Here is a 26361-nt window from a genome sequence, read left to right on the forward strand (position 1 = left end):
TTATGAGTTTGTTTATTATTCTCACTTTAACAGGTGAAAATAAATAAGTGAGATGGGAAAATCTTTGTTTTTTATTTAGTTGCATGATAATTCTGCACACTAATAGTTGCCTAATAATGGTGTACATGTAGATATTCTCTTAAGAAAGCCAAAACTTCACTTTTACTACTTAAATGTTCAGGTTTGAGGGTTTGTTAACATTTTGGATTGACCAAGAGCACTGTAGTTGTGCAATAACAAAATTAATCCTCAAAAATATAACTTGCCTAATAATTGTGCACACAGTGTATAAACAGGCAGTAAATGATTGTGAAACAAGATAAATAGGAATAAAAGTAGAGTACTTAAAAATGGAGACCTGTATGAATTTGTACAGTATGCAGTAAAAGCAATATGCAAGCACTGTAGAAGGTTTCAACACAAACTCAACACACTGGTTTCTCTCCTGTATGATTTCACATGAATCTCTTCAGACCTTGTAACTATGCATGAGCTTAGTATGTGTCAGACTGAAGAGGTCATGTTCTTTTGCACAGAGTGGCCAAAGAAAGAACACAATCCAGGATTGACATCTGTCTTGTCTTTTTGAGATGGAAAGTGTTAAAAGCTCAAATTTGATTTAGATGTCATGGTCTCCCTTCTGGATGCATTGGTATCTAAAGCTAATACAATTGTCTTTAACATTAGCATTTTATATTTGTATTGAATTAAGAACTTTAATTTAGGAGTAGTCTGAGCTTTGTGTAATGGTACTGTTTTGTGTCACATTATCGGTAACCTGCTGGCTAACACTAGCTTTGGACTGTACACACTGTAAAAACCAGACACCCCTAGCTCAAATTGTAGCTTCAGAAAACAGGGTGGCAGGTTCAAAAAGTGGCTTAAGATGTGAGATTGTTTTGAGTCTATGGGCTGAAAAGAAGTTAGGTAGAGTAGCATTAAACTTGAACTGTTGTGACAATGTGTAACTTGCTCTGATATAAGTGCCTTGTTCATGAAACAGTGCTTGTCATTTTCATGTCTTACCCAAGCATCTCCATTTCATTCATGCTGAGAAAGAATCGCCAAATTAATGGATTACAACCAATGTTGACACTCCGCAATTTCTGCTCTCTCAGCATCTACAGTCCGCCACTTGTACCTCCGTGGGGGTGCTGGTGTTGGCTCCATGACCAAGATCTATGGTGGTCGCAAGAGGAACGGTGTGTGCCCTGCCCACTACAGTGTAGGATCCAAGAACGTGGCTCGTAAGGTGCTGCAGGCCCTCGAATTGCTCAAGATGATTGAGAAGGATCCCAATGGGTAAGTGTCTGTTTTGTCCTCTAGGTCCTTAATAAATTTGTCATTTAATGACATAATTATTGATGTGATAAAAGTAAACCTGTTTAAATGGCAGTATTCTCAAAATATGCATTATAACAAGGGTTTGTGTAGATTTTTAACCTAATTGTTTGTACATGCAGTCAAAGCTGACACAGTTTAGTTTTCCCCCTACATTTTCATGCAGAACCATGATGTGAATCTGACCCATCATTCTGATGCTAGATAACTGTGAAGCCTCTAAATGAATAAGCCAGAATTTGTGCTGTGCAAGTCTGCAATAAAGATGTAATCACTCTATAATGAGAGGAGTGATTGATTGGCTTCCTTTTTGATTAGATCAAGTGGGAAGGAAAATGAAACTCTATTTTAAATCGGCTTTTGTTTCAGGGTTGATAATGAGTGATTTTTGCCAACGTCTGTCGATGGAGAATTGATCGGTGGCTTCCCCGACTGTAATACTGTGGTCATTGAGGCGCATAGAAGTTATTGAAGACTTAAGCATTTTGTGTATTGAATTTTTTCCTACCAGTTTAGGTAGGATGATGTATTCTGTTGTGTATCATCATTTTCTTGTTAAGTTTTACTTAATGTTTTAATTTTTGCACAACCTCCCACAGTGGTCGCAGACTTACCTCCCAGGGAACCAGAGACCTGGACAGAATTGCTGGCCAGGTGAGAAACTAGCCTTTCTTCACAGATTGTGTTGACATGCACACAAATAACTTGAGTACTGGGGTAGTACTTAGTAAAAGTCGGAGCAAAACTCTACATGGTTCTATCACTTCCCCAGTAATCTGAGTTTAACATCCTGCATGCATCTTTACCCTCTCTGGAGATTTGAGTCCCATGCTTGAGTGATTCAGCTGAGACTGTAATGATCAAAGTACATATAAATAAGTAGTTAGTTCTTATGGATGTGTCATGACTATATGTGCAATTACTCAGAGTACTACGTCCTCCGCTTGTTAACATTGTGCATTCAACCTGTGGCAGAAAACAGGCAAGGTCTGACAAACTGAAATAAATTTAAAAAATTCACAGAAAACAATAGGAGAGGTGCTCAAACAATGTAGTAATGTAACAGATTTTTGCTTTGTGAAACATGTTTATTGCACAAGGGCATTGTCATTCAGAGTATAAGTGCTTGTTGTGGTATCTTGGACAAATTAATTTGCTGGTGACAGGTGTGAATACTAAGGAGCGATATCTGCCCTGATATTGTTGGTCTTGGCTGTAATCTTTACCCAACACATTTTTGGGCTTCTGATGTTAGAAGTAATATGAAACTGATTTGCTGTCCCCCATTAAACACTCTGACATTCACTAGCTACTTGTCCACAAGCAACTTGCCCTGCTCTTGTCATTTTTGAGCACACATTTCTACATTTGGTTCAGTTTTTGACCCATATAAGAAATTAAGTCAAATAATAAATTGGCACTTGAGCCTTGTACAGTATATAAAAGAGATTAGGCCAGGCCTGTCAAATTGATTAAGAATAATAATTGTATGTAGTGTGATTATGAACTCGGGGGTTTATATGTGACATTATTTACAATAAGAACATTCCCTGAGGTCTGTGATGGAGCCATTATTTCTGGCAGCCATAAACAACACTCCTGTCTGAGGACTGAGTGACACCACAGCTCCTCACCTGCACCTCTGCTTGTCCCGCTGTCTCAGTAATGAAAAAACACAAAGGGGAGTGAACTTCCCCACTGCTTGAAATGATAACCATTGTACTGAAGAGGTGTAACGTATGCCAGAGTCTGGTCTAACCCACTGCTGGAATTGAATAGGTCCGGTATCAGGCTCCCCAGCTGCTGAATGAATGTCATTGCAACCTCATGCTGGCCAGGCAAAGGTTGTTTTCAGTGACCGGCTGTGTATGATACTCTGCCATTTTATGTGACGTTCAGATGCACCTGGGATGGTGCCTGACGTGTATGTGATCACAGAAGTATCATCCCTTTGCTTTGATGCAACACCTTGTCTGCTGCGGGAGTACATGGCCTCAGTGTCACGGTAACATGCAAAGCTTTATAAACCACTTGTCCGTGGGCAAATTTCCTCCTGCTAGCCAAATGATTTATGTATCTTGTGTGTTTGTTTGCCTTTACTCAACAAAAAAAACAAAAACAAAACAACAAATCTCAGTTGGTGTCTTGTCAAAAATCAAGAGACAGGCAGTAGCATTGTGATAATCCAAGGGTAAAGGGGGTAAACACGAGGAGGGAATTTCATGCTTGGCAAGCCCGCCGTATGGCACCAGTTTTCTCCTTGTTTACCCATGCTAATGAGCAGTATGCAGATGAGCAGACCTGGGCCCAGCCCCGCCTGCCTGCTACACAAAACTGGCAAGAAGAATGTTGGTGCAGCTCCACTGCCTCCATGTGAATCTCCCTTGTGTGTTGTAGTTTCTGATGGCTTTTTAAGGGATCGAGGTTTCAGCCATGTACTGTCAGAGTGTTTGTGGTGGCAGCAATCAGAACCATTTTTCTTCCAAGCTGTGTTTACTCTCATCAGGTCTCTATGAAATTGTATTTTTAATAGCATCTTACTCCCTTAAGTAACATATTTCCTGTTGAAGCACAATTTTGCGGTGGGTCATAATATGAGCAGGAATTGGAAAGTAAATGGTAAAGCAAGGGACTGTGAAGCAGATAGGTTTTGTTTGATCGCAAAACAGTTGGGATCGTAATGGAATGATTGAAATGCTGTTGTTCCCAGCAAGTTAAATATTAAGTTTATAAAGGCACTGCAACCCCTGGTCTGCTGCAGGACTTAATATGGCTCATGATGGTTTCTGTTTTGTTTCTTCCTCTAGGTTGCAGCTGCAAACAAGAAATCTGTTTAATAAATCTTTTTTGGACAAAGTCTAATGTTGTGTTCTCCTTTCTTTATTCACTTGCATGACCAGTCAAACTGAACCCCAGTGTGCTAGTGGTTTGCGTGGTATTTTGAAGTTCTTTGTTCACCTTGTCTGACTCCAAGAAATTCTTAAATTGGTCTTGGGCCTTATCAGGTCATAAATAGTAGAGCTGATGAGCTCCTGCCATGCTTAAATGTGAACACTAGGAACTGAGGTTTGCCAGAGGAAAGCCTCTGTCTGGTTTAAATGTCGTTTAATCTAAAGGGTAGTGAATGGCCATTAGTTTTGTTTTCAGATTCCCATATCCTCTACTCAGCAGAAGCTCGCTACAGGGTGCAGTTTCATCAGGCAGTCTGAAAAGGCTTCCTGGGAGCTGTTCATCAGTGAGCCAATGCAGCTTCTCATCAGTGGCCAAAAGCTCTCCACTGTCACAAAACCACTTGTGCTTCCATATTAATCTTCTGTTCTTTCCACTGTGTTCATGTATCAGATGTGGTTTGTCCAGATTGATTCATGATACCATGACAACCAAGGAAAATTGCTCAGTTAACAAAGGAAGGTGATTACATTTCCATAAGCAACATGGTTGATGGCTCAATAGCTGATAAGGAATGATGTCATGATTTGGCATTTTCATTCAGGGCCACAGTGCCACCTAGAGACTTGAGCAGCCAGCAACAGACATTTAAACCAACCTGACAATGGCATAAAACAAATACTGTACATTTACTGTTTTACGTGGTCACTGCCAAGATAGCTGGAATATTTGGGAAATGGTATCGAGAGATTAATCATGTAGTCATGACATTTTATGTGTGGGTGCTAGGTTGGTTATTTAAGGCAAGCCTCTTTTACTCTGAGGTGTACCTAATTTCTTATTAAAGCAGCATATGAAGTGGATTTATGGTAAAAGCAAAACAAAGGACTTAAGTATGAATACCAAGTCTGTTTGGTTTTTATATTAGGTTAGTTTATTTTTTTGCACTCTTCTGTGGAAATATTTGCACACATTGTTGCGCAAAGCTTAATGGATGAGAGTGCTTCACTGCTCTAATTTGGCAGCCCTTCTGAAAGCCTGCAGAGGGTGCCAAAGCCTATAGAATGTCTATACATGCACCTTGATGTGGTTATCTCAGAGGTCTCTTCATAGATATTAAAAGCAGTAGCACTTATCAGTCAATAGCATCAGACATTTGCAATAGGTAAATATTCAGTCTTAAGTGTTTTGCATCATTTCCTTAATGCAGTGAACTCTAACATATTGTAAAGCACTCCTAAAGTTTTGTTCATAATACCTTGAGGAGCTTTCCACAGAGCTACTATGCAGGCCTAACTGACTAAAACATCCTAGTCTATTTTAGTCCTCATTTTCAGTTTGGGATGGTGGAGATTCATGTTTGTTTGTTTTTCTTGATTAATCAGCTGGCCTTGAGGCAACAACAGTACAAGCAGAACCCCATGGGGTGCAGACCAGTGTTCATGTCCTCAGATATTACATATTGCTTTTATATTAACACAATTCATGTCCAGTTTTGAAGCTCAACAACCAGCAGGCATTGTGTGCTGGCAGAGCTTTTGTACACGGCCTGTGTTATTGTGTGAGCTTAGTTGGTGCTGTTTTTGAAAGATAGTGTCATAGATCCCTGGACAGTGAGTCTGCTGTGTTTGCCAGTGTGTACAGTACACACAGCGCAGTGCACATAATGTAGAATGTGGCACCCCATCAGCTGAACACACTTGTCTCCTTATTTTGTCAGTCATCATGAACGGTCACTTTCCATTATTCCGCATGTCTCTCAGGCAGTATTAATCTCTGCTCTTTTTTTTTTTTACACCTCTTTGTTCTCTCACTCATCCCCTTCAACTCCCTGTCTGTCCTCCATCCACCCACTCCTTCCTTTTTATTTGGAGACCAGCTGTTCGTGAACACCTGAACCCATGGTCTCTCCCTCCCCCTCGCTCCTCTTCTTCGTCCTTTTTCTTCTACCCTGTAATTTGGAAGGATAAACATCCTTGAGTAGCAGAGAGAAATATGTGGAATCCACTAGATGAGGTCTGCCGTGCTTGTTCACTTACTACTGTTCAACTGCAAGTATGCGTGTGGTTGCTCATGTGTGTGTCCATCCATTTTTCGTGAAATTGCGTGCTTTTTTTTTTCAAGGCAATTTCAGCTGCAGTCAGTCATCTTGTTTGTGCACCAATTTGTCCGTGTGTGTAGTGTTAATTATCTGCAGGCTTCACTAAAGCAGTTACTGCTGTGGAACAATTACCACTTTAACAAATGCACATCCAAGTGGTTTGCTTTGTGTGTGTGTGGAGGTGGCTGCACCTACTCACTCTCCCAGGTCTTTGGCAGCTCAGCTTGATCACACTGAGAATGGATGCAGACCTGCCTCTCACCTCCTCAGGGCTGGGAACAGCAGATAACTAAGAAATGTCTCCACTGCACAAGTCTTTCTAAAATAGAACTCCTATCAGGAGGACTGCTACTCACACATTGTTAAACCACAGCTTCATGCCCTGTGGCATGTTTTCCTCAGAAGACAAGACATACCTCAGACAGTTTCCCAGCATTCCCCATCTCTGGCATATTGAGTCAGTGGAGCTTTCCTGGGAAAGCCAACACATATCTAATAGAATATGCTGCTGCTTGTTTTTCTAAACAGCACTGCTTTCTTATCAAAAACATGATCTCTTATTTGTTTCTGTACTTTTCCACACCTCATTCAGTTTCATGTGTGTGTTGAAATCCTTTTACTGATCATACTAAGCTCAGGTATTTAGTTCTACCCTTGTCAATATATTCCATAGTAAAATGTTAGTCTTAATAAAGTCTTATTTTAGAAACCAGTGCTTAACCCAGCACAGCAGACATGTTTGTAGAGGCCACATATGGTGTGTTGACGCGGTGTGGTGAGGGTCAGCTCTAGTCTGCAAGAGTGTGTTTATAGAAATTAGTCTGAAGCCAGTAGGTTGGTGTTGTTTTAGGAGGAAGCTGAGCTGCTGCCCTCTGCATTATGAGTCTGCGAGTGAGAAAACTCCTCAGCTATAAGAAGTTTGGTTTACACCCTTATCTGCCTGATTCAGTGTGTAAAAGCTGATTGATGGATGGCTTTGGTGTAATATGTTTGACCTTGTTGACTTCCTGGATAGTTGAAGGGTTTTGTATACATCTGTCTCCTGTATGTGTGTTGCTGTCAGCGCTAATCCCTCATCCTGTGTTTGGTCTGAGAGCAGGTGGTGTAAACATGCAATGTGCCACTCAGCCTGCCTGGCACTACAGGGCACTGTAGTTCTGCCCCACAGCAGGTGTGTATATATGTGTTTGTACGCGAGACACTAACCATGTGTCAGTGACTTCGGGGTCTCTGTGTGCTTTGGGTGTGTGTCTCCTGGGCTTGCGAGTCAGAATCCCCTCCACCTGTCACAGAGGGTGGGGTTCAAGGGGAGGATGACGGGTCTCAGAACAGATGCCGTCTACAAAGCCAGCTGAACTGACTGAAAGGCAGTGTGTCTTCTGCATGAGAGTGTGCGCAGCCCCTATAATTTCTATGTTGTGTCTGTGCTTGTATGTGCACACATTCAGATCAGAGCTTTCAAGTCATTCATACTTTGATGCTGCAACCCGGCACAGAATAAAAGAGTGACAGAGGAAGACAGCTATGCACCAGTATGACACCGAATGGCTGTAGAGATAGTTGGCACAGTGACAGAATGAGATAGGATGAAGTGTGTGTTTGGACTGTAGCTCTTTGCTTCATCATTTCACTGTCTCCACTGTTTTTCTATGTGTCTGTGGGAGGGAAAGAAAATCTCCAAAGACATGTCAAGGATCAGAAACTGACCAAGCTATGTATGAAGTTAACCAACAGAGCAGCTGCCTGTACTCGCATTCAGATTTCTCATGACAGGTCTCTTTCCTGTGTTAAACTGTAGAAATATTTAGTTTAGTGCATGCATGAGAGGTTTCTCTAGCATGATCCATTTGTAATGATTGGTTGAGCTAACTTTGCACTCGGTGGCCTGTTGTTGAGTTTAATGTCATGTTGAATTTACTGTAAACACAAGCGCTACATTGGAAAACTGTGCCCTTCGGGTTCTTGATAGTGACGAGCTGGGACTAAATTGGTTCTAGACTCCAGCCTGGCTTCATCAAGATAATATCTCCTAAAATACTGAAATTGAAGAACACAGCCATAACAGCTATGATATCCTCTGTCTTTTACTTCGTTTAGAAATAGGTTTTCTGAGTTAAAATCATGATAGCTTCCAGGTTTTAGGAATGGGGTGTCCTCGAGGTATCAATATGACAAATGCATTAGTCATGACTGACTCAGACATATTGCAGGTTTTCACTCAGCCAGAGGTGGAAAGTAACTAAGTATATTTACTCAAGTACTGTACTTAAGTACAATTTTGAGGTATCTGTACTTGAGTATTTTCATTTTCTGCTACTTCATACAACCCAGCATACTCTGGTTTTTGTGGCTTCAGCTGAAGAAGAAAGCATTTCCCATCCTCTGACCCTCATTCCTTCCTGTTTTCTCTCAGTCCATGTCCCTCTCTCCTCCTACTTTCTTCTCCAAACTAAACAGCCCCACAGACTTTCAACCTTCATTTTGTATGCCCATGTTTCCCCTCTTCCTGCTATCTTCTTTCCCCCTATTCCTCTTTATGCTTTATCTCTTAGTACCATGACCACCCTATTACCCCTTCCCCCAGCCTTACAGCGCCTTATCAGGTCTTACAAAGTCCTCAGTCTCTTGCATTGCCATTGTGCCATGCTTTGCCTCTGTCGGATGCTTTCAGCAAATCCCTGTCCCTCTTTAAATCATATCAAACATGGAATCTAATGAAATGCTTTTTGTTATTTTTAGGGAAAATGTAACTGATGTTTGCATGAAAATTATTCATATAATCAGTGGATGCAGATCATCGATGACAAGAAACTATTGATAGCTGTGGCTGATAAAGGTTGGAACTGTTTCAAAGGATACATTAATTTTATTACAATGTAGGTCTTATTTTAGTAGTTTTGGTTATGATAATGTTGTGCTCAATAAAGTAAATGCTGAAATCTGGGAACACAGTTACAAACATTACTATAGTGACGTCCGGCAGGGCAGGTAATCATCAGACAGATTGTAAACAAGCCAACAGTCAGTGATTGAAAATAAGTACATTTATTCCAGTACTGGACTTGAGTACAGTTTTAAGGTACTTTTCTTGAATACTTGAATAATTTTCTACTACGCCATACTTGTAATAAATTACATTTAAGAGACAAATAGTTTACTTTTTATTGCACTATCGGACAGCTACTACTGAATTCTCAGATTTGGCTTTTAGCTTTACTTTAATCAGATAAAATGCTGCATAAACAACATTTCAATAATCAAATCAGTTTATTTAGTGTGTTATCATGCAGTGTCTCAATACACAATAAAAATAAATATACATCATGAATATAGCAAATGCAACAGCAAAACAAATCTAAACATATATGAAAGAGTAAAGATGGATTTAAATATCACAACAGATGTAGCTTACTTTATTTCAGTAAGTGGGATGAGAGAGAAGCTAAGAGCAACCACTGACAACAATCTTAGAAATTGTCCCGTGCTTCCATGGAAGTCCAGTTACCACACAGGGAGCTATCTTCTGAGAGAGTATTTAATTTGGCTGCTGCTGTGGAAGAGGTTTGGTACAACATTAACATTATGTTCTAGCCTCAGGGCCTACTGAATATGGGCAGCCAGTAAAGCACAGAGTCAAGCCTCTCTTGGTCCTGATGGAGAAATTGTTCTCCTGATTTCTCTCTATCCCATTTTTTTTCTTCTCATTATTTCATTTTCCATTATACAGTTTTCTTTCACCCTCTCCCTCTGCCTCATTCTACCATCTGCCTGTTCCAGCTGAGGTCAGTCCCTGCCACTCTGTTACAGCACCAGGACAGAGGATCTCATGAATAGCAATTATCCAAAGTGACAGGTCCTCTGACATTTAGAGTGTGTATGAGTTCTTATACTTGCTATATAGTGAGGACCAAAAAAAAAACAAAACATTTTTTTGCTACAGAATGAGGACATTTTGGCTGGTCCTCACTCTCTGAAACACCTTTTTGAAGGTTAAGGCTTGGTTTTAAGGGTTAAGGTTAGAATTAAGTTTAGGTTAGGTGAAGGGTTATGGTTAGGCATTTACAGTGCCTTGCGAAAGTATTCGGCCCCCTTGAACTTTGCGACCTTTTGCCACATTTCAGGCTTCAAACATAAAGATATAAAACTGTAATTTTTTGTGAAGAATCAACAACAAGTGGGACACAATCATGAAGTAGAACGAAATTTATTGGATATTTCAAACGTTTTTAACAAATAAAAAACTGAAAAATCGGGCATGCAAATTTATTCAGCCCCCTTAAGTTAATACTTTGTAGCGCCACCTTTTGCTGCGATTACAGCTGTAAGTCGCTTGGGGTATGTCTCTATCAGTTTTGCACATCAAGAGACTGAAATTTTTGCCCATTCCGCCTTGCAAAACAGCTCGAGCTCAGTGAGGTTGGATAGAGAGCGTTTGTGAACAGCAGTTTTCAGTTCTTCCCACAGATTCTCGATTGGATTCAGGTCTGGACTTTGACTTGGCCATTCTAACACCTGGATATGTTTATTTGTGAACCATTCCAATGTAGATTTTGCTTTATGTTTTGGATCATTGTCTTGTTGGAAGACAAATCTCCGTCCCAGTCTCAGGTCTTTTGCAGACTCCATCAGGTTTCCTTCCAGAATGGTCCTGTATTTGGCTCCATCCATCTTCCCATCAATTTTAACCACCTTCCCTGTCCCTGCTGAAGAAAAGCAGGCCCAAACCACGATGCTGCCACCACCATGTTTGACAGTGGGGATGGTGTGTTCAGGGTGATGAGCTGTGTTGCTTTTACGCCAAACATAACATTTTGCATTGTTGCCAAAAAGTTCGATTTTGGTTTCATCTGACCAGAGCACCTTCTTCCACATGTTTGGTGTGTCTCCCAGGTGGCTTGTGGCAAACTTTAAACGACACTTTTTATGGATATCTTTAAGAAATGGCTTTCTTCTTGCCACTCTTCCATAAAGGCCAGATTTGTGCAGTATACGACTGATTGTTGTCCTATGGACAGAGTCTCCCACCTCAGCTGTAGATCTCTGCAGTTCATCCAGAGTGATCATGGGCCTCTTGGCTGCATCTCTGATCAGTCTTCTCCTTGTATGAGCTGAAAGTTTAGAGGGACGGCCAGGTCTTGGTAGATTTGCAGTGGTCTGATACTCCTTCCATTTCAATATTATCGCTTGCACAGTGCTCCTTGGGATGTTTAAAGCTTGGGAAATCTTTTTGTATCCAAATCCGGCTTTAAACTTCTCCACAACAGTATCTCGGACCTGCCTGGTGTGTTCCTTGTTCTTCATGATGCTCTCTGCGCTTTAAACAGACCTCTGAGACTATCACAGTGCAGGTGCATTTATACGGAGACTTGATTACACACAGGTGGATTCTATTTATCATCATTAGTCATTTAGGTCAACATTGGATCATTCAGAGATCCTCACTGAACTTCTGGAGAGAGTTTGCTGCACTGAAAGTAAAGGGGCTGAATAATTTTGCACGCCCAATTATTCAGTTTTTTATTTGTTAAAAAAGTTTGAAATATCCAATAAATTTCGTTCCACTTCATGATTGTGTCCCACTTGTTGTTGATTCTTCACAAAAAATTACAGTTTTATATCTTTATGTTTGAAGCCTGAAATGTGGCAAAAGGTCGCAAAGTTGATTTCAATATTTTGGTTGTAATGTACAATAAATCCATCCTGTGTTTTTTTTTTCCAATAAAATGAACTTTAGTTTAAAACCATAATTTCTATTGTATGGTAATTGTTCAGCTGGTAAACATAACTTTTTTTCTTTGCCATTTCTCTAAATCACTTTCTCTCTCTCGCTCTTAAATAACCATACAATGGACTCAGTGTCTTTAAACTTTTCTGATATTATTCAGATAAACCCTTCATTCTTATCAGAAGTGTGTTGCATCTTTGTGCTTTGTGTGGCACAGCGTTATGTTACATTCACAGTCCTGTCCAATCCACCTGTTAAAGTTCAAGGTCTGGCTGTCTAACCAGTTGGCCTCATTCACATGATTCTTGTCTGGGTTATTATCGCTTAGGTGTGTGTGTGTGTGGGCACCTTTGTGTCTGTGCCAGAACACTTGGGGCCAGTGCATAAGATAAGATCTTTATTATTTCCACAATGGTGAAATTCACAACATTACAGCAACAAAGGGATAGAAACAAGGCACTCAGTGTTAAGAGCTCTGTGTAGAGTTCTGACTAATACGCAGTAAGGGTTAAGGTTGAGCTCACATTGTTTTCATCTGATTCATTAAGCAACATGTACGTACGTCTGGTTCTGCTTTATAAATCTCAGTCGTCCTGGAATTCGGCGTATCTGATCAAGCTTCTTTTCCACTCCCACCTTTTGTCATAAATGGATGTAGACACACCTTTAATCATTCATTTGCATATAGAAACTGCTTGTGAACCATACAGTAGTAGACATGGCAATGAAAGCAATGCTAAAGAAGTGCAATTTAGGTCGGCGTGAAATCATACATATGTATAATACATACTGTATGTGCGCACAAAGAGAGCATGAAGGCAACATGACTACTCAGCTTTAGTCACACAGCTTTACAGACAATCAGAAGAATCTCAAAACACTATTTCTCATCTTATAACTGCATTGTCAAGATCCTCCAGTGACATCAGAACAGCCACACGACCATTACGTAGATCTACAGGTATTTATGGTGCATTGTAATTTAATCATACACATGTAAAGGCTTATTGTTAAGCCATGAGGTCTCCATCATCATTAAAGAGAAATTAATAACAGTAATATCAGCAGTTTGCAGAACAACTTACAAAAAGGTTTAAAATGAAAAACATGAAAACTGACATTAAAGGCAAAATAAATAAGAAAATTCACTAGCAAATGCAATGGTTAAAAAAAAACTATTACTGAAATATATGTAAACAGATAAAAAAAAAAATGCTAAAATTGGGTGTTTTACTCTCACCTCATTCCACTTCACTGTATCATGCCTAATCAAACTGAGTGTATGCATGGCTTCAAGTATGAGGTGTGCACAATATTCCCGCAGGTTTTGCATTTATACACACCTGATTGTGTGGGGAAGGGCGGACCCATGGTTTTTGTGTGTACGCATTGTTTATACATCTGGCCCCAGGTGTCTTTCAGACAGTTCTAACATTTTGCTGGCCTTCTTGAGGAGATTAATCCACTAAGTCTTTTTCTCTTTGTACTCTTGCCCAAAATTGATTTACCCACCCTTCTGTCTCCTCCATATTTACTCTCCCTCTTCTCACTTTGTTGCTGTCTAACTCTACTTCCTAAATTTTCCCCCTTAACCCCCATCATCCACCCACCGATGCTCCTTTTTTTCATTGTCGACTCAGCTGGTGGGCCAGCCAGGAGTGTGTGCATTTGAGGACCGTAATCTGCTCCTTTTCTCTTTCCCATTTCCATTTCAATCCTCCGTGCACAGCTGGAACCAAGGCGCTCTGCATGCAGATGAGCACAAGCTGACTTTTTCTGGAATATGCATTCAGACAGGAGATGACGAAGAGAGAAGAATGAAAGATGAAGCAAAGCAACAGATGCCAATATAGGAAAATTGATCAATTCAACCTCATTTTCACTCAAATTTGCACAAGGGCATGAAGATGAAAAAATTGGACACGGCAGCAAAAAGAAAAACAAGATGGAATGAAAGAAAGAGCGGTCCCTCAGTTGTATGATAGGCCATAGGTATGATCTGAGTAAAACAAAGTTGTACTGAACCGTGCAACAAATGAAGGCTTGTGTGTCAGTACAATAGTATTGTGTGTAATAATCTGATCTTGTGTCAATTGAAACTCCACTTGTAATTAGGTTAGATTAAAAATGGAAGAATAAAAAATGTGAAAAACATGCAGGGCATTTTTAACCCTGAGTTCTGAGCTATACAAAGGGCTTAGAGGCTAGAAACCTTCAGCATGACTTTGGAATAATCAAGGTTGCACACAAAGGTGATTCACTCACTGTTCAACCAAGTCGATAAACCGAGATTCACTTTCATAGGCTTCTTGTTCGTGTGCCTTATGACACATTATATCATCAGAGCCTTTCTCTTTTCTATCTCTGCTTGTGGTCAAGTGCTGCGTCACTCTCCCTCAGATCCTGGCATCGATGACAAACGACCATGAGGTCATCAGTGAGCATGTGATTTAACAGTCAGGCCACGTGGATGGCATCAGAGCTCTGTTTACCGGTGGACGCAAACTGGAATAGTGATCGGTGAATATGGAGGATTGTTTTGGACTGACAGAACACAGGAGGGCATTGAGATGTTGTATCATCTTTCAGCAGCATCTTTTATAAAAGTTGCAGATATAAACACACAAATGTTTGCACTAATTGATGTTATTGTTGTGGGATGTGGTCCTTAATGCACTTTGCCCAAATGTTGTACAGCACTCAAGTTTCAGTCAAATCCCATATATGGCAAAAACCATCTGCTGCCAATTGATTACAGTAACGGGTATTGATTTGAATGGGGCAAGCTCAGCAGCACTCATAAAGCAGCAATGAGGTGTGACGAAATATGCTGGCCACTTAATCTGGCTATTTAATCTTTCATGTCATAGTTATTGTCCACTCCATGAAACAGTGTGTTTGTTTTCCTCCTAAAAAAAGACATGCTCCCTGTGTGTGAGTGAATCAGCCTTGAAATAAAGAATTGAAGTTCTTCTTCTCCTCTTCCACACATGGCTGGCTCCTCTTACTCCACCATAGCCATGTGATAAACAGCCTTTCTAATAGTCTCGTTCCCTAAGGCAGCCCACTACAGATGTGCACTAAATCTCATCGTGCCAAGCGTTCAACCCAGCCTAGCAGGCCAAGCTAGACAAACTGCATGGCCAGTCAGTTGGGGCCCACGGGCTTGCAGAAACCTTGTCTTTTGGCCATTCTCTTTCCTTTTCTCTTTGTCTGCTGTGCCGAGCTGATCCACTGCACTCTGAAACACATCACTCTCTCCTCTCCTTCCCCTTCACTCTGTACTCACACTCTACAATTTAAACTTCTGAGCAATCCGCATCTACTTTTCTGTTCTTCTTCCTCCTATTATAATAATTGACTCCTCTGACAGCCACCTACTGCTGCCTCTCATTGCAATCTTATTTTTTGTCCCCTTCGTTCCTCATTTTTCTTCTTCTCTCCCTCCTAATAACCTCCTGTGGCGTCACATAAATCCATATTGATGGCAACACTTGGCTGTGGCACATAAGCATGTGTCACGGTTCCTCAGCCCCCACTGCACAGTCACTGTGGTTGTATGCCATAATTAGCCCCCATAATAGGCAAGAAAGGAGGAGAGAAGGGTAGTTTCAAAGGGAGGACGTGATAAGAGATAGATGGAAGGGGTGATCAGTTGGTTGGAGAGATGAGTAAAGGGGGAAGATGCTGGAATTTGACTGAAAGCATCAGGGAAATATGTTTGAGGACGTGTTTGTTGGATTAGTTGTTTGTGTGTCTGTGTGAGAAAGAGAAAGTGTGGTACTGTGCATCTCAGGGGATAGCCTGCCCCTCGCCCCTTTCATTAGGGGCAGAATCATAAGAGATGTAATGGTTCAGGCTCCACTGGACAGTCACAGATGGGTCCCTCACTTGGGCTGCTACAGGCACACATATAGGTACACACAGGTGGAAAAACAGCACTACAGAGACATGGAGACAACTTTGGGTGGAGCTCAAGCTGTGATTAAAAGTATCCACTAACGTCATTTCAGGGATACAATAGAGCAGTATTCCACCTCTACTTATAAGCAACAAAATGCTGAATTAGAAATAATATCTCCGTTTTTCACATCACTACCAGTCAAAGGTTTGGGCACACATTTCCATTGAAATGAATGGGAAAGTGTGTTATGGAATTTATGGGTATATTTAAGAATGTACTCAGCAAAAGGGCATTTGAATTACAGGATAATGTTGCTTTTGGTCAGAGAAGGAAGACCACCCAGATAGTATAGTCATGCAAATAAGTCAGTACTCACACATATACAGTAACACTATTTAAGTTTAACAGAGGTGGTAACACTTTCATATTCCTATTGTATCCCTGAGGCAGACACAGAGAAAATGCAACTGCCTGCACTTCATTCAGTGGTGAATGATGATTAATATTCTATAAAATGCGTTATGTATTCATATTCAAAGCCTGAGGGTTTGAGTGCAGAGACGGCACCAGCGCTGAGTTGGTGTAGGCACGATAAAGTCCACACAGCCCAGCAGGCATAGAGGATTGTGTGTGTGAGTGTGTGTGTGTGTGTTTGTAAGCAACACAACGAGCAGGGCAGAGATGCAGGAGACTTTGAAGGCAAAGAGATGATTCCTAATTAATTTTCTTATGAAAGTTACATTTACACATATAAAAAAAAAAGACTGAAGAAAAGTTGTTTGCGGTTCAGGAGAATGAAAGACTAAGCTGCATAAAAAGAGCAACAGAAGAAAAATAGCTAGAGTTTTGCAAGAAAGTGACATTTATATAGTCTTGCTCTTGAAACTCATGAATTAGTTTTAAATCTTGTGACTGGCAGAATACTATAGACACCTGATCTTGTACATGAAGTTGTACTTGTTCAGTGACTTTGACAGCAAAAGGTTAGTGCTTAGAAACCACAGTGTAACAACATACAGTATATATGATGTCAGGTGGTAGTTTAGTGTTCATCTCATAAATGAACAGTGTGGAAAAATGCTTTGAAACTATTGTAATAGAAAGCAGAGATTTACAGGCTAAACATGCAAAACACTGGGTTTGTCTGACAAAAAGCAAAAGCAAAAGTGATAACGGTTTTCCTCATGGGCCTCGCGGTACAAATAGAACAAATAGAATTATAACACGCATTATTTGCCCTGTGCTGAAAATGATTTTCATAGCGGCTTGGGAACATTTCTACGACATGGAATTAGTGACTGACCTGAGGGGACAATTTTTGTTTGCTTTACTACGTGCATTGTATTGGAATGCAGGGGCTTTCAGCTATGAAACAGAAAATGTCCCCACATCCCTGTGTAATCACAGTAGCTTTGTTCATAGTGTTGTAGGAGTTGTCATTATTCACTGTCTAGCAGCTCTAGGATTTGACTGTGGATTACTTTGTCAGAGTACCATAAAATCAAATGAAAACTGAAATGTAGAAAACCACAGAAACTATTGTGTGTGTCATATCATAGGCTGGATTTTTCCCTTTAAAACCATGAAAACTGAGGTTGATAAATGACAATCGCCCACTGTTCTGTATGACCCTGCTCTTGTTAACGGTGCTGTCAGCACTTGACCGCACAGATGACCTTTAATGATGCAGTGACCCGCTCTATCGGCACAGAGGCGGGCATGTGACTTTCATATTGTTCAGCACCATTTCCTGTAGCTTGGCCCTGTCCACAGTGAGCATGACAGATTTCCCTCCCACAGAGTTACTGTCAGAGTGGGCAGTATTGTGCCTAGCACCCAGTCAGGCAGAATCCACCGTGATAGACAGAAACACACATTAAAAGACATGGCCCTAGTGAAACTCTACAGGGGACGTCAACAAAAAGCTGCAGCCCATTTGATCCTGTTACAACTAGCACTAAACAGCCACACTGCCTGGAGAGAACAATGTTTTGTACCACCTACTGTTCTTGGGCCTCCCTGTTAAATCATGTTACATCAAAGGCAGGTAAAATCAATGGGATAGAAAACATAGTGATGCTAGGATGACTCATGATTGGTTCATTTTAGTGACTATTGTTGCATCTGTTAATCATCAAAGTCAGTTGGCAGGGAATGCAAATAGTCTACATTACATTCAGTACAGTAGCACTGAATTCCCAGAGAATAGCTTCATCACTGCGTAAATCCTGCGCTGTGACTCACACTCTGTGTACCAGTGCCTGGAAAAAGGCTGTGTGATCATGAGTAGCCCAGCCAAGAGGAACGAAGCCAAGTAAGAGAAGGAGACAGACTGAGAGCTGGGGGGAAGCAGAAAGGGGGAGTAATAGAGATATATGGAGAGATTAGAGTGGGCAGGGATGGAGGGCACATATAGAAAGCGAAGGAGTGAAATATAGGGATACATCAAAGAATCATGGGGGTAAGCGAAGGATGAAGCTTCAGCACATCTTTCATTTATTCTTCACTGCAATGCAGAGACCAGACATGAGAATTCATACAAAGATAACAGCTTCTTTCACTTTCTATCTCTCCCCCGTCTTTTTTCTCTATACTTTGCTATTATTTCCTGGGGCTATATGCTACCCATCCCCTAACTTTGAAATTAAAGTTCTCCCCTCTTGCTCCACTTCTAATCTGTTCTCTTCATTATTCTTTCATTACACGTCCCTGTTCTCTTTGTAGTGCCTCCATGTCTCTGTTTCTCTTTATCCCCTTACTTTAGGCTGATGTGTCAAATATTCTCCCTGTCAGGTGTAGCCTAACTTTTGACATGGGGTGGGGGAAGTAAATTACATAAAGCAAGAAATTATAAAGTGGCTTGTTTGATTTGTATTTTGCATGGTGTCACAGTTTGCCCATAAGGACTTTCAGTGAGTGTCATGCCACTGCATGATTTTGTTTCTCTTGAAGTCTTAAACATGCTGACAAGCATCAGTGCTAGCAGACAGGTTTTGCTTGCATGATGTGACCTTTATAGAAGTTTAGCAATCATGGAGCAGCTTGGCAGCCATCAAAGGTCTATACAGAATTCAATATGACTGTAGGGATTGAGCTGTCTCTATTTTAGTATGTTGGTCAGTCCCTCTCTTTAGTTCAGACTGAAATACTGTTAGATGCTTTAATATGAACTTCTGTACTGTTCTGAAAGGTTTGGAAAGGCGCTATGTAAAAATTTGCTTTGTTTTGCTTTTGGTTACAGAAATCTACCATTCTCAAAGGATGCATCCTAATCAGCTTAGTGATACCTGACTTTCCCTTTATCACCATCAGCGGATCAAAGTTTTCATTCATCCAGTGAAACATCTCAACATGGATGGATTAGCACAGAATTTTGTACAGACAACGTTTCTTTAGAACTACTGTGAGGATTTGTAGTTTTGACTAAAATGTCTCAACAGCTGTTGGATGGATTGCCTGCTGCAAGATGAACTGCAATAATTATGGAGATGCCTTAAAGGAAACAGATAATGTTACATATCAAAGTCTGATTATAGGTCTTGAGGACTACTACTGCATATTGTATGTGACAGAAGTTGTACAAATACCTGCCTCTCTGACAGGTACTGGGAAGTAGGATCAGCCTCTACTATTATTGTGCATGCTGGTTTTAATGGCATTAAGCTACAACAGTCTGAGAAACTTGAGGATTTCATCAGCCTTATTGGATTTCAGATACTAGTACACGATGCATTATCTCTAGACATAAGCCATCCTCACAACTCTCTGATATTAGGTTTAGTCACGTTCGGCAACTTCATATCTGGATGTAATACTATTGTCTCATAGCGTACCCTTTGTGGACAATTTTACAGCATTTAAAACTTGACCAGGATTTTTTAAACACAATGGAATACATCAAAATCTGCATGGTACCCGGCTACTGTCATGTAACATGACGCTTGAATCTGCAAAACAGTTTCACAAGTTCGAACCTTTGCTATGATGAAACCTAAGATTCCTGTTTTAGTGAGCGATTATAGATGAACGTAGGTCTGAGTTAGATAATGTAATCGAGATTCAGCCTGGTGACTATGATCTTCCCCTGAAATAAGTCTAGCCTTTTAGATATTATTTTAACAAATAGGCCTCAAATTTTAAAATGAAGTGGTGTCTTTCCACTTGATTTTAGTGATCAGTGCCCTATAGCTTATATCAGGAATGTACAGTAAAATCCCAGAAAGCCAAGATGAGATTTGTGGTTAGGTAAAGCTTTAAACACTTTACAGAACAGGCTTTTTTTTAAATTATTTGTACTACAGTAATATTGCACTTACCAAGACATTTTGCACAAAACTATTTATTAAGGTTTTTAAGGAAACTGCAGATAAACATGCATAAACCTTCAACTGAATTATCAGAAATGCTACATGCTGGAAATAAAGCCTGGAAAAGAGCATGTATGTCTAAATCTTCTGTTGATTGGCAAAATATTTGTCATTTAGGTAATAAATGTTTTTGTAAGAGATGATTTGAACACTGTTTTAATATGATTTTATTGAAGTTGATTTTGTATATTTTACCATTTTTAATGTTTTGTGATTTTGGATTTTTGGTACTGACCATATATGATTTATGTTTATGCTTTACTGTTTCAAAGGTTTTAATTGTATGGGAATGACAGCTTGCTGGCTTTCCCTAAATAAATAAGGATGATGAAGATGAAGGCATCTCAATCGCCCACTGTACACTGGATGCTGGATTGCTTTATACAGGTTGGGAGCCAGTTGCTATCCCAAGTTCATCCCAAGGAATTAAAAATGAGGGTAAGATGTAGTGTAAGCTACATTCCAGTAGTCGTCTGTGGTCATGAACTCCTGTGACGGACAGAATGAGCTAAAAGAGTTTAAGCTGAAATGAGTTTGTGGGGTGTCTGGACTCAGATTTAAAGATATGGGATGAGGGGATTGGACATCTGATGGGACTGCTGCTCTTTTGTGTTTAAAAAAAGGTTTGCTGTTTCAGGTTCAGGCATCAGAGCAGAATGCCTTCTGGATGCCTCCCTGGGAAGAAGATCCTGGAGCAGACACACGGGAGGGATTATAACCCACCTGGCCTGCTAACATATGTGTTGAGGAGCTAGAGGGTATGGGTGAGGAGATGGATGTGGACATTTTGCTTAGTCTGTGATCCAGATAAGCTGCGGAGCATGTGTTGGTCTAGTGCATTCAAACTCTTTCATCACTTGTTAAAAAAGGCAAACAGCTATAATCTTGTGCTCAAAATACTGGAAATTCAGCTAAAGGTCTGTACATCATACAAAATGGCTTGGCTTGGTGTTATGATACAATATGTACCACAGTATTATAACAGTATGATTACTAGTATTTACACAATGTGAGCATCTGTGAACACATGTAGTCTTTATGGCAAGTATAGGGTACATGGTTCTACAATGATAGTATTTTGAGCAATGTTCTGTACTCTGGATTATAGCAAAGTACACAAACACAGTGTGTCTGAAGAAGGATGGCTAGCCTGTCATTTAAAAACATCTCTTGTCTGACACCACATTTACAAATTAGATCCTCTTGATGTTCAGTCCCACCTTTAGTTCAGCTTTGCTCACTTGTTGTAACTAACCAAGCTGGACTGTGACGAGCTGAGCAGCTGTTTGTCACCAAGATGATGGCTCCTGTCACCATCTTCATGCTTTCTTCCTCTGTTCTTCACCCCTTCTTGCCTCTTTCCCACTACTATGTATATTTATCCCTCTCCTTTCCTGTTTTTCACGTGTTCCCCTCACCTCTCTTTTCCTGGTACTTTCATTATCTCCCTCTATGTCCTTCTTTGTCTTCTTCCATTTTTATTTTTTCTCTCCTCTCCTCCCTTCTCCTCTCCTCTTTTCTCTTCTCCTCTCCTCTCCTCTCCTCTCCATTAAGTAATGAGACAAAACAGTAAATCACAGCCACAGCTACTGTATGTCTGACTAAAGGCCTTACGTAAGAATGCCCTGTGTTTAGCTAAATCAGCAATGCGGCATGATACAGGCCTTATGTAAGGCACTGGGAGGGTTACACTGCACTACATCCTTCACCACAGGACAGAAACATTGTGGATCTCATGTCTCTACGGCATGGAGAGATATGACTGGGTCGATATCAGGGATGAGTGGCTGTATTGATGTTTTCACCCTCCTGCTGTCATAGCCAGGAATAAATAGAAAAAGAGAGTTTCAAAGAGTAAGAGGCTGAGGGCAAAGTACTTGCCTCAGTCCCATCAAACTCTGCCAGTAGCCTTTGTCAGGAGGGGAGGTTGTGTGGCTCAGGTCTGTTGAAGGCACCTGGAAGTTGTTCAACATGCTGGCTCATATTCTTCATATACATTTGCAATAGACAGTTTTGGTTCCTTATCCAACTTGAGGGTCTAAGGACAGAGGGCACAGATTGCTAAAGCCCCTTGAGGCAAATTTGTAATATTGGGCTATATAAATAAAATATGACTTGACTTGACTATAGAAACACCTGGCAAGGGAGTGAATGTTCTGTAGTGGAGCAGGTTTCAAGGATCACTTCTCATCTTTGAATGGGGCTGAGAAAATATTAAACAGCTGCTGTACACCAACAATGTTTGGAATGTCTGTTTTTGAATGCAACTGCTCCGTGAGACACTGTTATTACCTGCAGGGTGTGCCAGTTGTTTAGTGCTGCTTCACAGCCAACCAGTCTCTAGTAGAAAGAAAGTACAAGGAGCTAGATGGTCATATTGTGCACTTAGAGTTGCAGTGGTACCATTAGGCCATCTTATAGAAGGCTGACATTTGTTTATGCTTTCCAGCCACTAGCTTATGGGATTTGGACTAAATCTACTTCACAGGTCAAGCAATACCCACTCCAAGCACTAAGACAGGTATTATAGCATAGTGTATAATACGCTGAGCCCCTCACGATAAACAGTATATCTAAATTGTACATACCCACATACAGTAACCTGAACCATACTCTGTAAATACCCAAACAAATTCTGAAGGGATTCCCTGTCTAGGAATGAATGGTATGTCTGTCAGTGATGGACATCTCAGCCCATGCCCACGAAATGGCCTCCAGTTGCTTTCCAAATGAAAATCATTACTGGAGACATGTGCAAGTTGGGGATGATCCATGTTTAGGGTATAACCAGGACAGAAATATAGTATGTCTGTGGCTACTGGAAGCTACTAATTAGCTTTTGGGTAAGGCCAAGACCTGCGATAATGATTAGCACCCTCCCAGTTTAATTTATTAGTTTTTAGCTATAGTGGCAAAAATAATTTCCCCTGTCTACAGCTGCAGACTTTTGCAATTTCCCACTTGATCAAATATTAATTTGTTGTACAGCCAATTTTATTAAGGCTAATTTGACGTTTTTCTAATACTGTGCCATTATCGCTTAAATTTGTGTAGTAAAATAATTCAACTTAACAAGGCCAAAAATAAAGACAATATTCTGGGTTTAAAGGGACAATAACTAGGTAATATATTAATATACTAACTATACTAATTTGAGCGTATACACAGTGGTGGAAGAAATATTCAATACTCAAGTAAAAGTAGCAATACCACAGTGTAAAAATGCTCCGTTTCAAGTAAAAGTCCTGCATTCAAAATGTTACAGTACTTAAGTGCAAAAGTGTTTCTATCAAAATATACTTGAAGTACCAAAAGTAAAAGTACAAGTGCATTATTATGTACATTGCTTTATTGTTGAGTATTGTGTAGATGGAACAAATTTTAACTACTCCTCATGTTGTTTTCATAATCTGGTGTTTTGACTCTAATAGTTATAATGTAAAGTACTTTTCTGCTGGGAATCTTGTGCATTTTCCATCCAGGATCAATAAAGTGTGTTTTGTTTTATTAATCTGATTTATCAAAATAAATGTAGTGGACTAAAGGTACACTATTTACATCTGAAATGCAGTGAAGTTGAAGTATGATGCAGGAGAAAATGGAAATATTCAAGTAAATAAATACATTAAATACATTAAGTACAGTACTCGAGTAAATGTACTCACTTACTTTCTACCTCTGTTTATACACGTACTTCCGGTTTTGATGTGAAATGTGTATGTCATCCTATAAAACTTTGGTTACTTGGTCCAAGCTATACATTTTAGAGCTGCAGTGAGTCAGAGAGACTGATGATAAAATCACTTTTGTTTCTTCAAAGAAATCCTGCGGGCCCCAGCGGACCTGTTACACGATTAGTCAAGCAGGTCTTTTCACTGCAAGTGAGGTAGGGAGAGAGAAAGAGAGCAGGTCGTAATGGGAGGGGGAGGGGGGTCACCTTTTGTGCAAATATATCAACCAAGAAGACTGCCACCAGCATCAGATTTCTGTGTGTATGTGTGTGAGGGAAGAGAGGCGCTCCTTTTGCAGAGAGAGAGAGAGAGAGAGAGAGAGAGAGGGTGAGTGAGAGAGAGAGAGAAAGAGAGAGAGCGCTTTGGAGCATCGAAAGAAGAAAGAAGACTTACTGCTGCCAGATTTCCACACTGCCCAGCCAAAAAAAGTGAATACTTGTCCTTTAAAAAGTTTATCAAAACGGCCATGGACGGGGTAGCCTTCGGACGCACGTCGCTCCTGTGCATCTGGCTGCTGTGGATATTGCAAGGTAAAGGTTCTTTGATACTTAACGCTACATCTTTTTACTCTCACCTCATCCTACTGGGTTTGTCTTGCTTTTGACACGGTACCGGTTAGTTTTTCGTGGCTTCAGGCTGCAGATTTACACTTTCCTTGTTCATGGACTCCAAGTTGTTCCGGTCCGTTGCTTGCAGAACAAACCTGACAGTGGGACATGATGCGGTCACACGCGACACACTAAGTTGTTCCCTTCAGCAAGCATTTGGTAGTTTGGTTATGTTTTGTTGTGTGTTACTAGACGCTGCTGAGCAACCTGTTACTGGCTGCCCAGATAAGACAGAACATGCGGAGAGCAGGTGGAAAACCGGCGACTTATCCCAAAAACCGACAAGTATCGAAGTCCGATTGTTTCATCCGTAGCCTAAAATATTACTGTTGTAACTACCAGATAACACAACAAGAACGGACTGCCTGTATACACTGATGTGATGCTTTAAGAGTTAATGATGGCTCTTTGCAGACTCGTTATTTGAACGAGTGCCTAGAGTGCGTCACTCGAGTGCACTTCTTTGCGCACATAACTGCGGCACACCATTATTCCTCTCTGAAACCCGCTGGCATGTCTACCTCTACAGGCCCAATGAAATAAATCGAACAGCCAAAATAAAACAGATCTTAAAAATGTCCTTAAATCTACACAGAAGCACCCAGAATGCCTGGGCCATCCCAGGTATTTGTTCTTAATCCCACTCTGTGCCCTCTGGCTGCTGTGGTGCAGTTTCCAGCACTTTGATGTCTAAGTTGCTGGACTTTGCCCTCCTGTTGGCAGTGTGCCTCACCTTGAGCACCCTTGGGTGCTGCCAGAGAGTCTGTAAGGCACCTTGGCTATGACCATATCTGATCTTTGTCATACACATTTATGGCTGCTAACCAAAATCTAATATATACTTTTTCAGAGTTGTACTCCACACGTTTATTGACCTGTGGGCCTACTAGACGTTTGTTTCCCATGGTTAACAGTCCCATGGGTATTTGCCATGCTGCTAGTCAGGTTATACTGTGGGGGGGGGGTCTTATTTTTCAGTTTTGCTTTAATATTTATTTTTATCTTATAACGATGTATACTAAATCACTTCTTTGATGTTAACATGTGTGTGTGTTTCATCAGAAATATAGTGTTGCAGCCTTCAGCGGCTCTTTTGTGACTGTATGAGTGTAAAAATCCAATTTTCCAGAATGAGCTGTGAAAATGGTTTGAATTTTGGCTGTGCAGTCAGTGTGTGGGGGTTTGAAGCAGGATGAGCTACAGGGCGGGGCAGGGCTGCTGGTTGACTCCCTCTCTCTGTGCAAACTCTCTCTTCTTTTTCTCTGACTGTCCTGTCCTCACTACAGCTTTGTGTGTTTCTCATCACTTTTACAGCCTTTGCATTTAGTTTTTCACCTCATAAAAAACTTCTTTTAAGCAGTGACCTCTGAATTTTCCTGGTTTAGGTTTTCTTCCTCTCCCCTTTTACCTTCTTCATGTTACACAACTTCACTATTCCCCAGGTCTTCTTTTACAGCCACCTCCTCCCTCCTCTGTGGGCTCAGAGACAGTTGTTGAGCTTTGCTGTCTACCTGGCCTTCATGGAGCGGTTTAAGACAAAAGTAGTCTTCCACTCTCATCCTGCAAATGTTGTTTTCCTCCCAGAATAATGTTGCAGAATCTCTCTCTTTCCAATCTCTCTCTCTCTAGCATAGTTTTGTCTAATAATAGCAGCTTGTCTTGGGTCTCAGTGGGATTCTGTCACACAGACCCACA

General features: G+C 40.6%; 2 protein-coding genes across 3 annotated transcripts in view; both read left to right on the forward strand.

Moving 5' to 3' along the window:
* Positions 1-4203, forward strand: part of rps19 (ribosomal protein S19) — a 7346-nt gene extending 3143 nt beyond the window's left edge. Inside the window, exons 4-6 of the mRNA XM_020590249.1 lie at positions 1119-1302; positions 1941-1995; positions 4149-4203. Of these exons, the coding sequence (XP_020445905.1) occupies positions 1119-1302; positions 1941-1995; positions 4149-4178 (269 nt within the window). The 3' untranslated portion in view covers positions 4179-4203. The remainder of the gene's footprint in view (positions 1-1118; positions 1303-1940; positions 1996-4148) is intronic.
* Positions 4204-24369: 20166 nt separating this feature from the next.
* bcam (basal cell adhesion molecule (Lutheran blood group)) overlaps positions 24370-26361 on the forward strand; it is a 47529-nt gene continuing 45537 nt past the window's right edge. For both annotated transcript variants that reach the window (XM_020590205.1, XM_020590206.1), the window contains exon 1: positions 24370-24588. In XM_020590205.1, coding sequence (XP_020445861.1) covers positions 24525-24588 — 64 coding nt within the window. In that variant the 5' untranslated portion in view covers positions 24370-24524. The remainder of the gene's footprint in view (positions 24589-26361) is intronic.

Source organism: Monopterus albus, unplaced genomic scaffold (genome assembly GCF_001952655.1).
Source record: "Monopterus albus unplaced genomic scaffold, M_albus_1.0 scaffold11.1, whole genome shotgun sequence".
Lineage (NCBI taxonomy): Eukaryota > Metazoa > Chordata > Actinopteri > Synbranchiformes > Synbranchidae > Monopterus > Monopterus albus.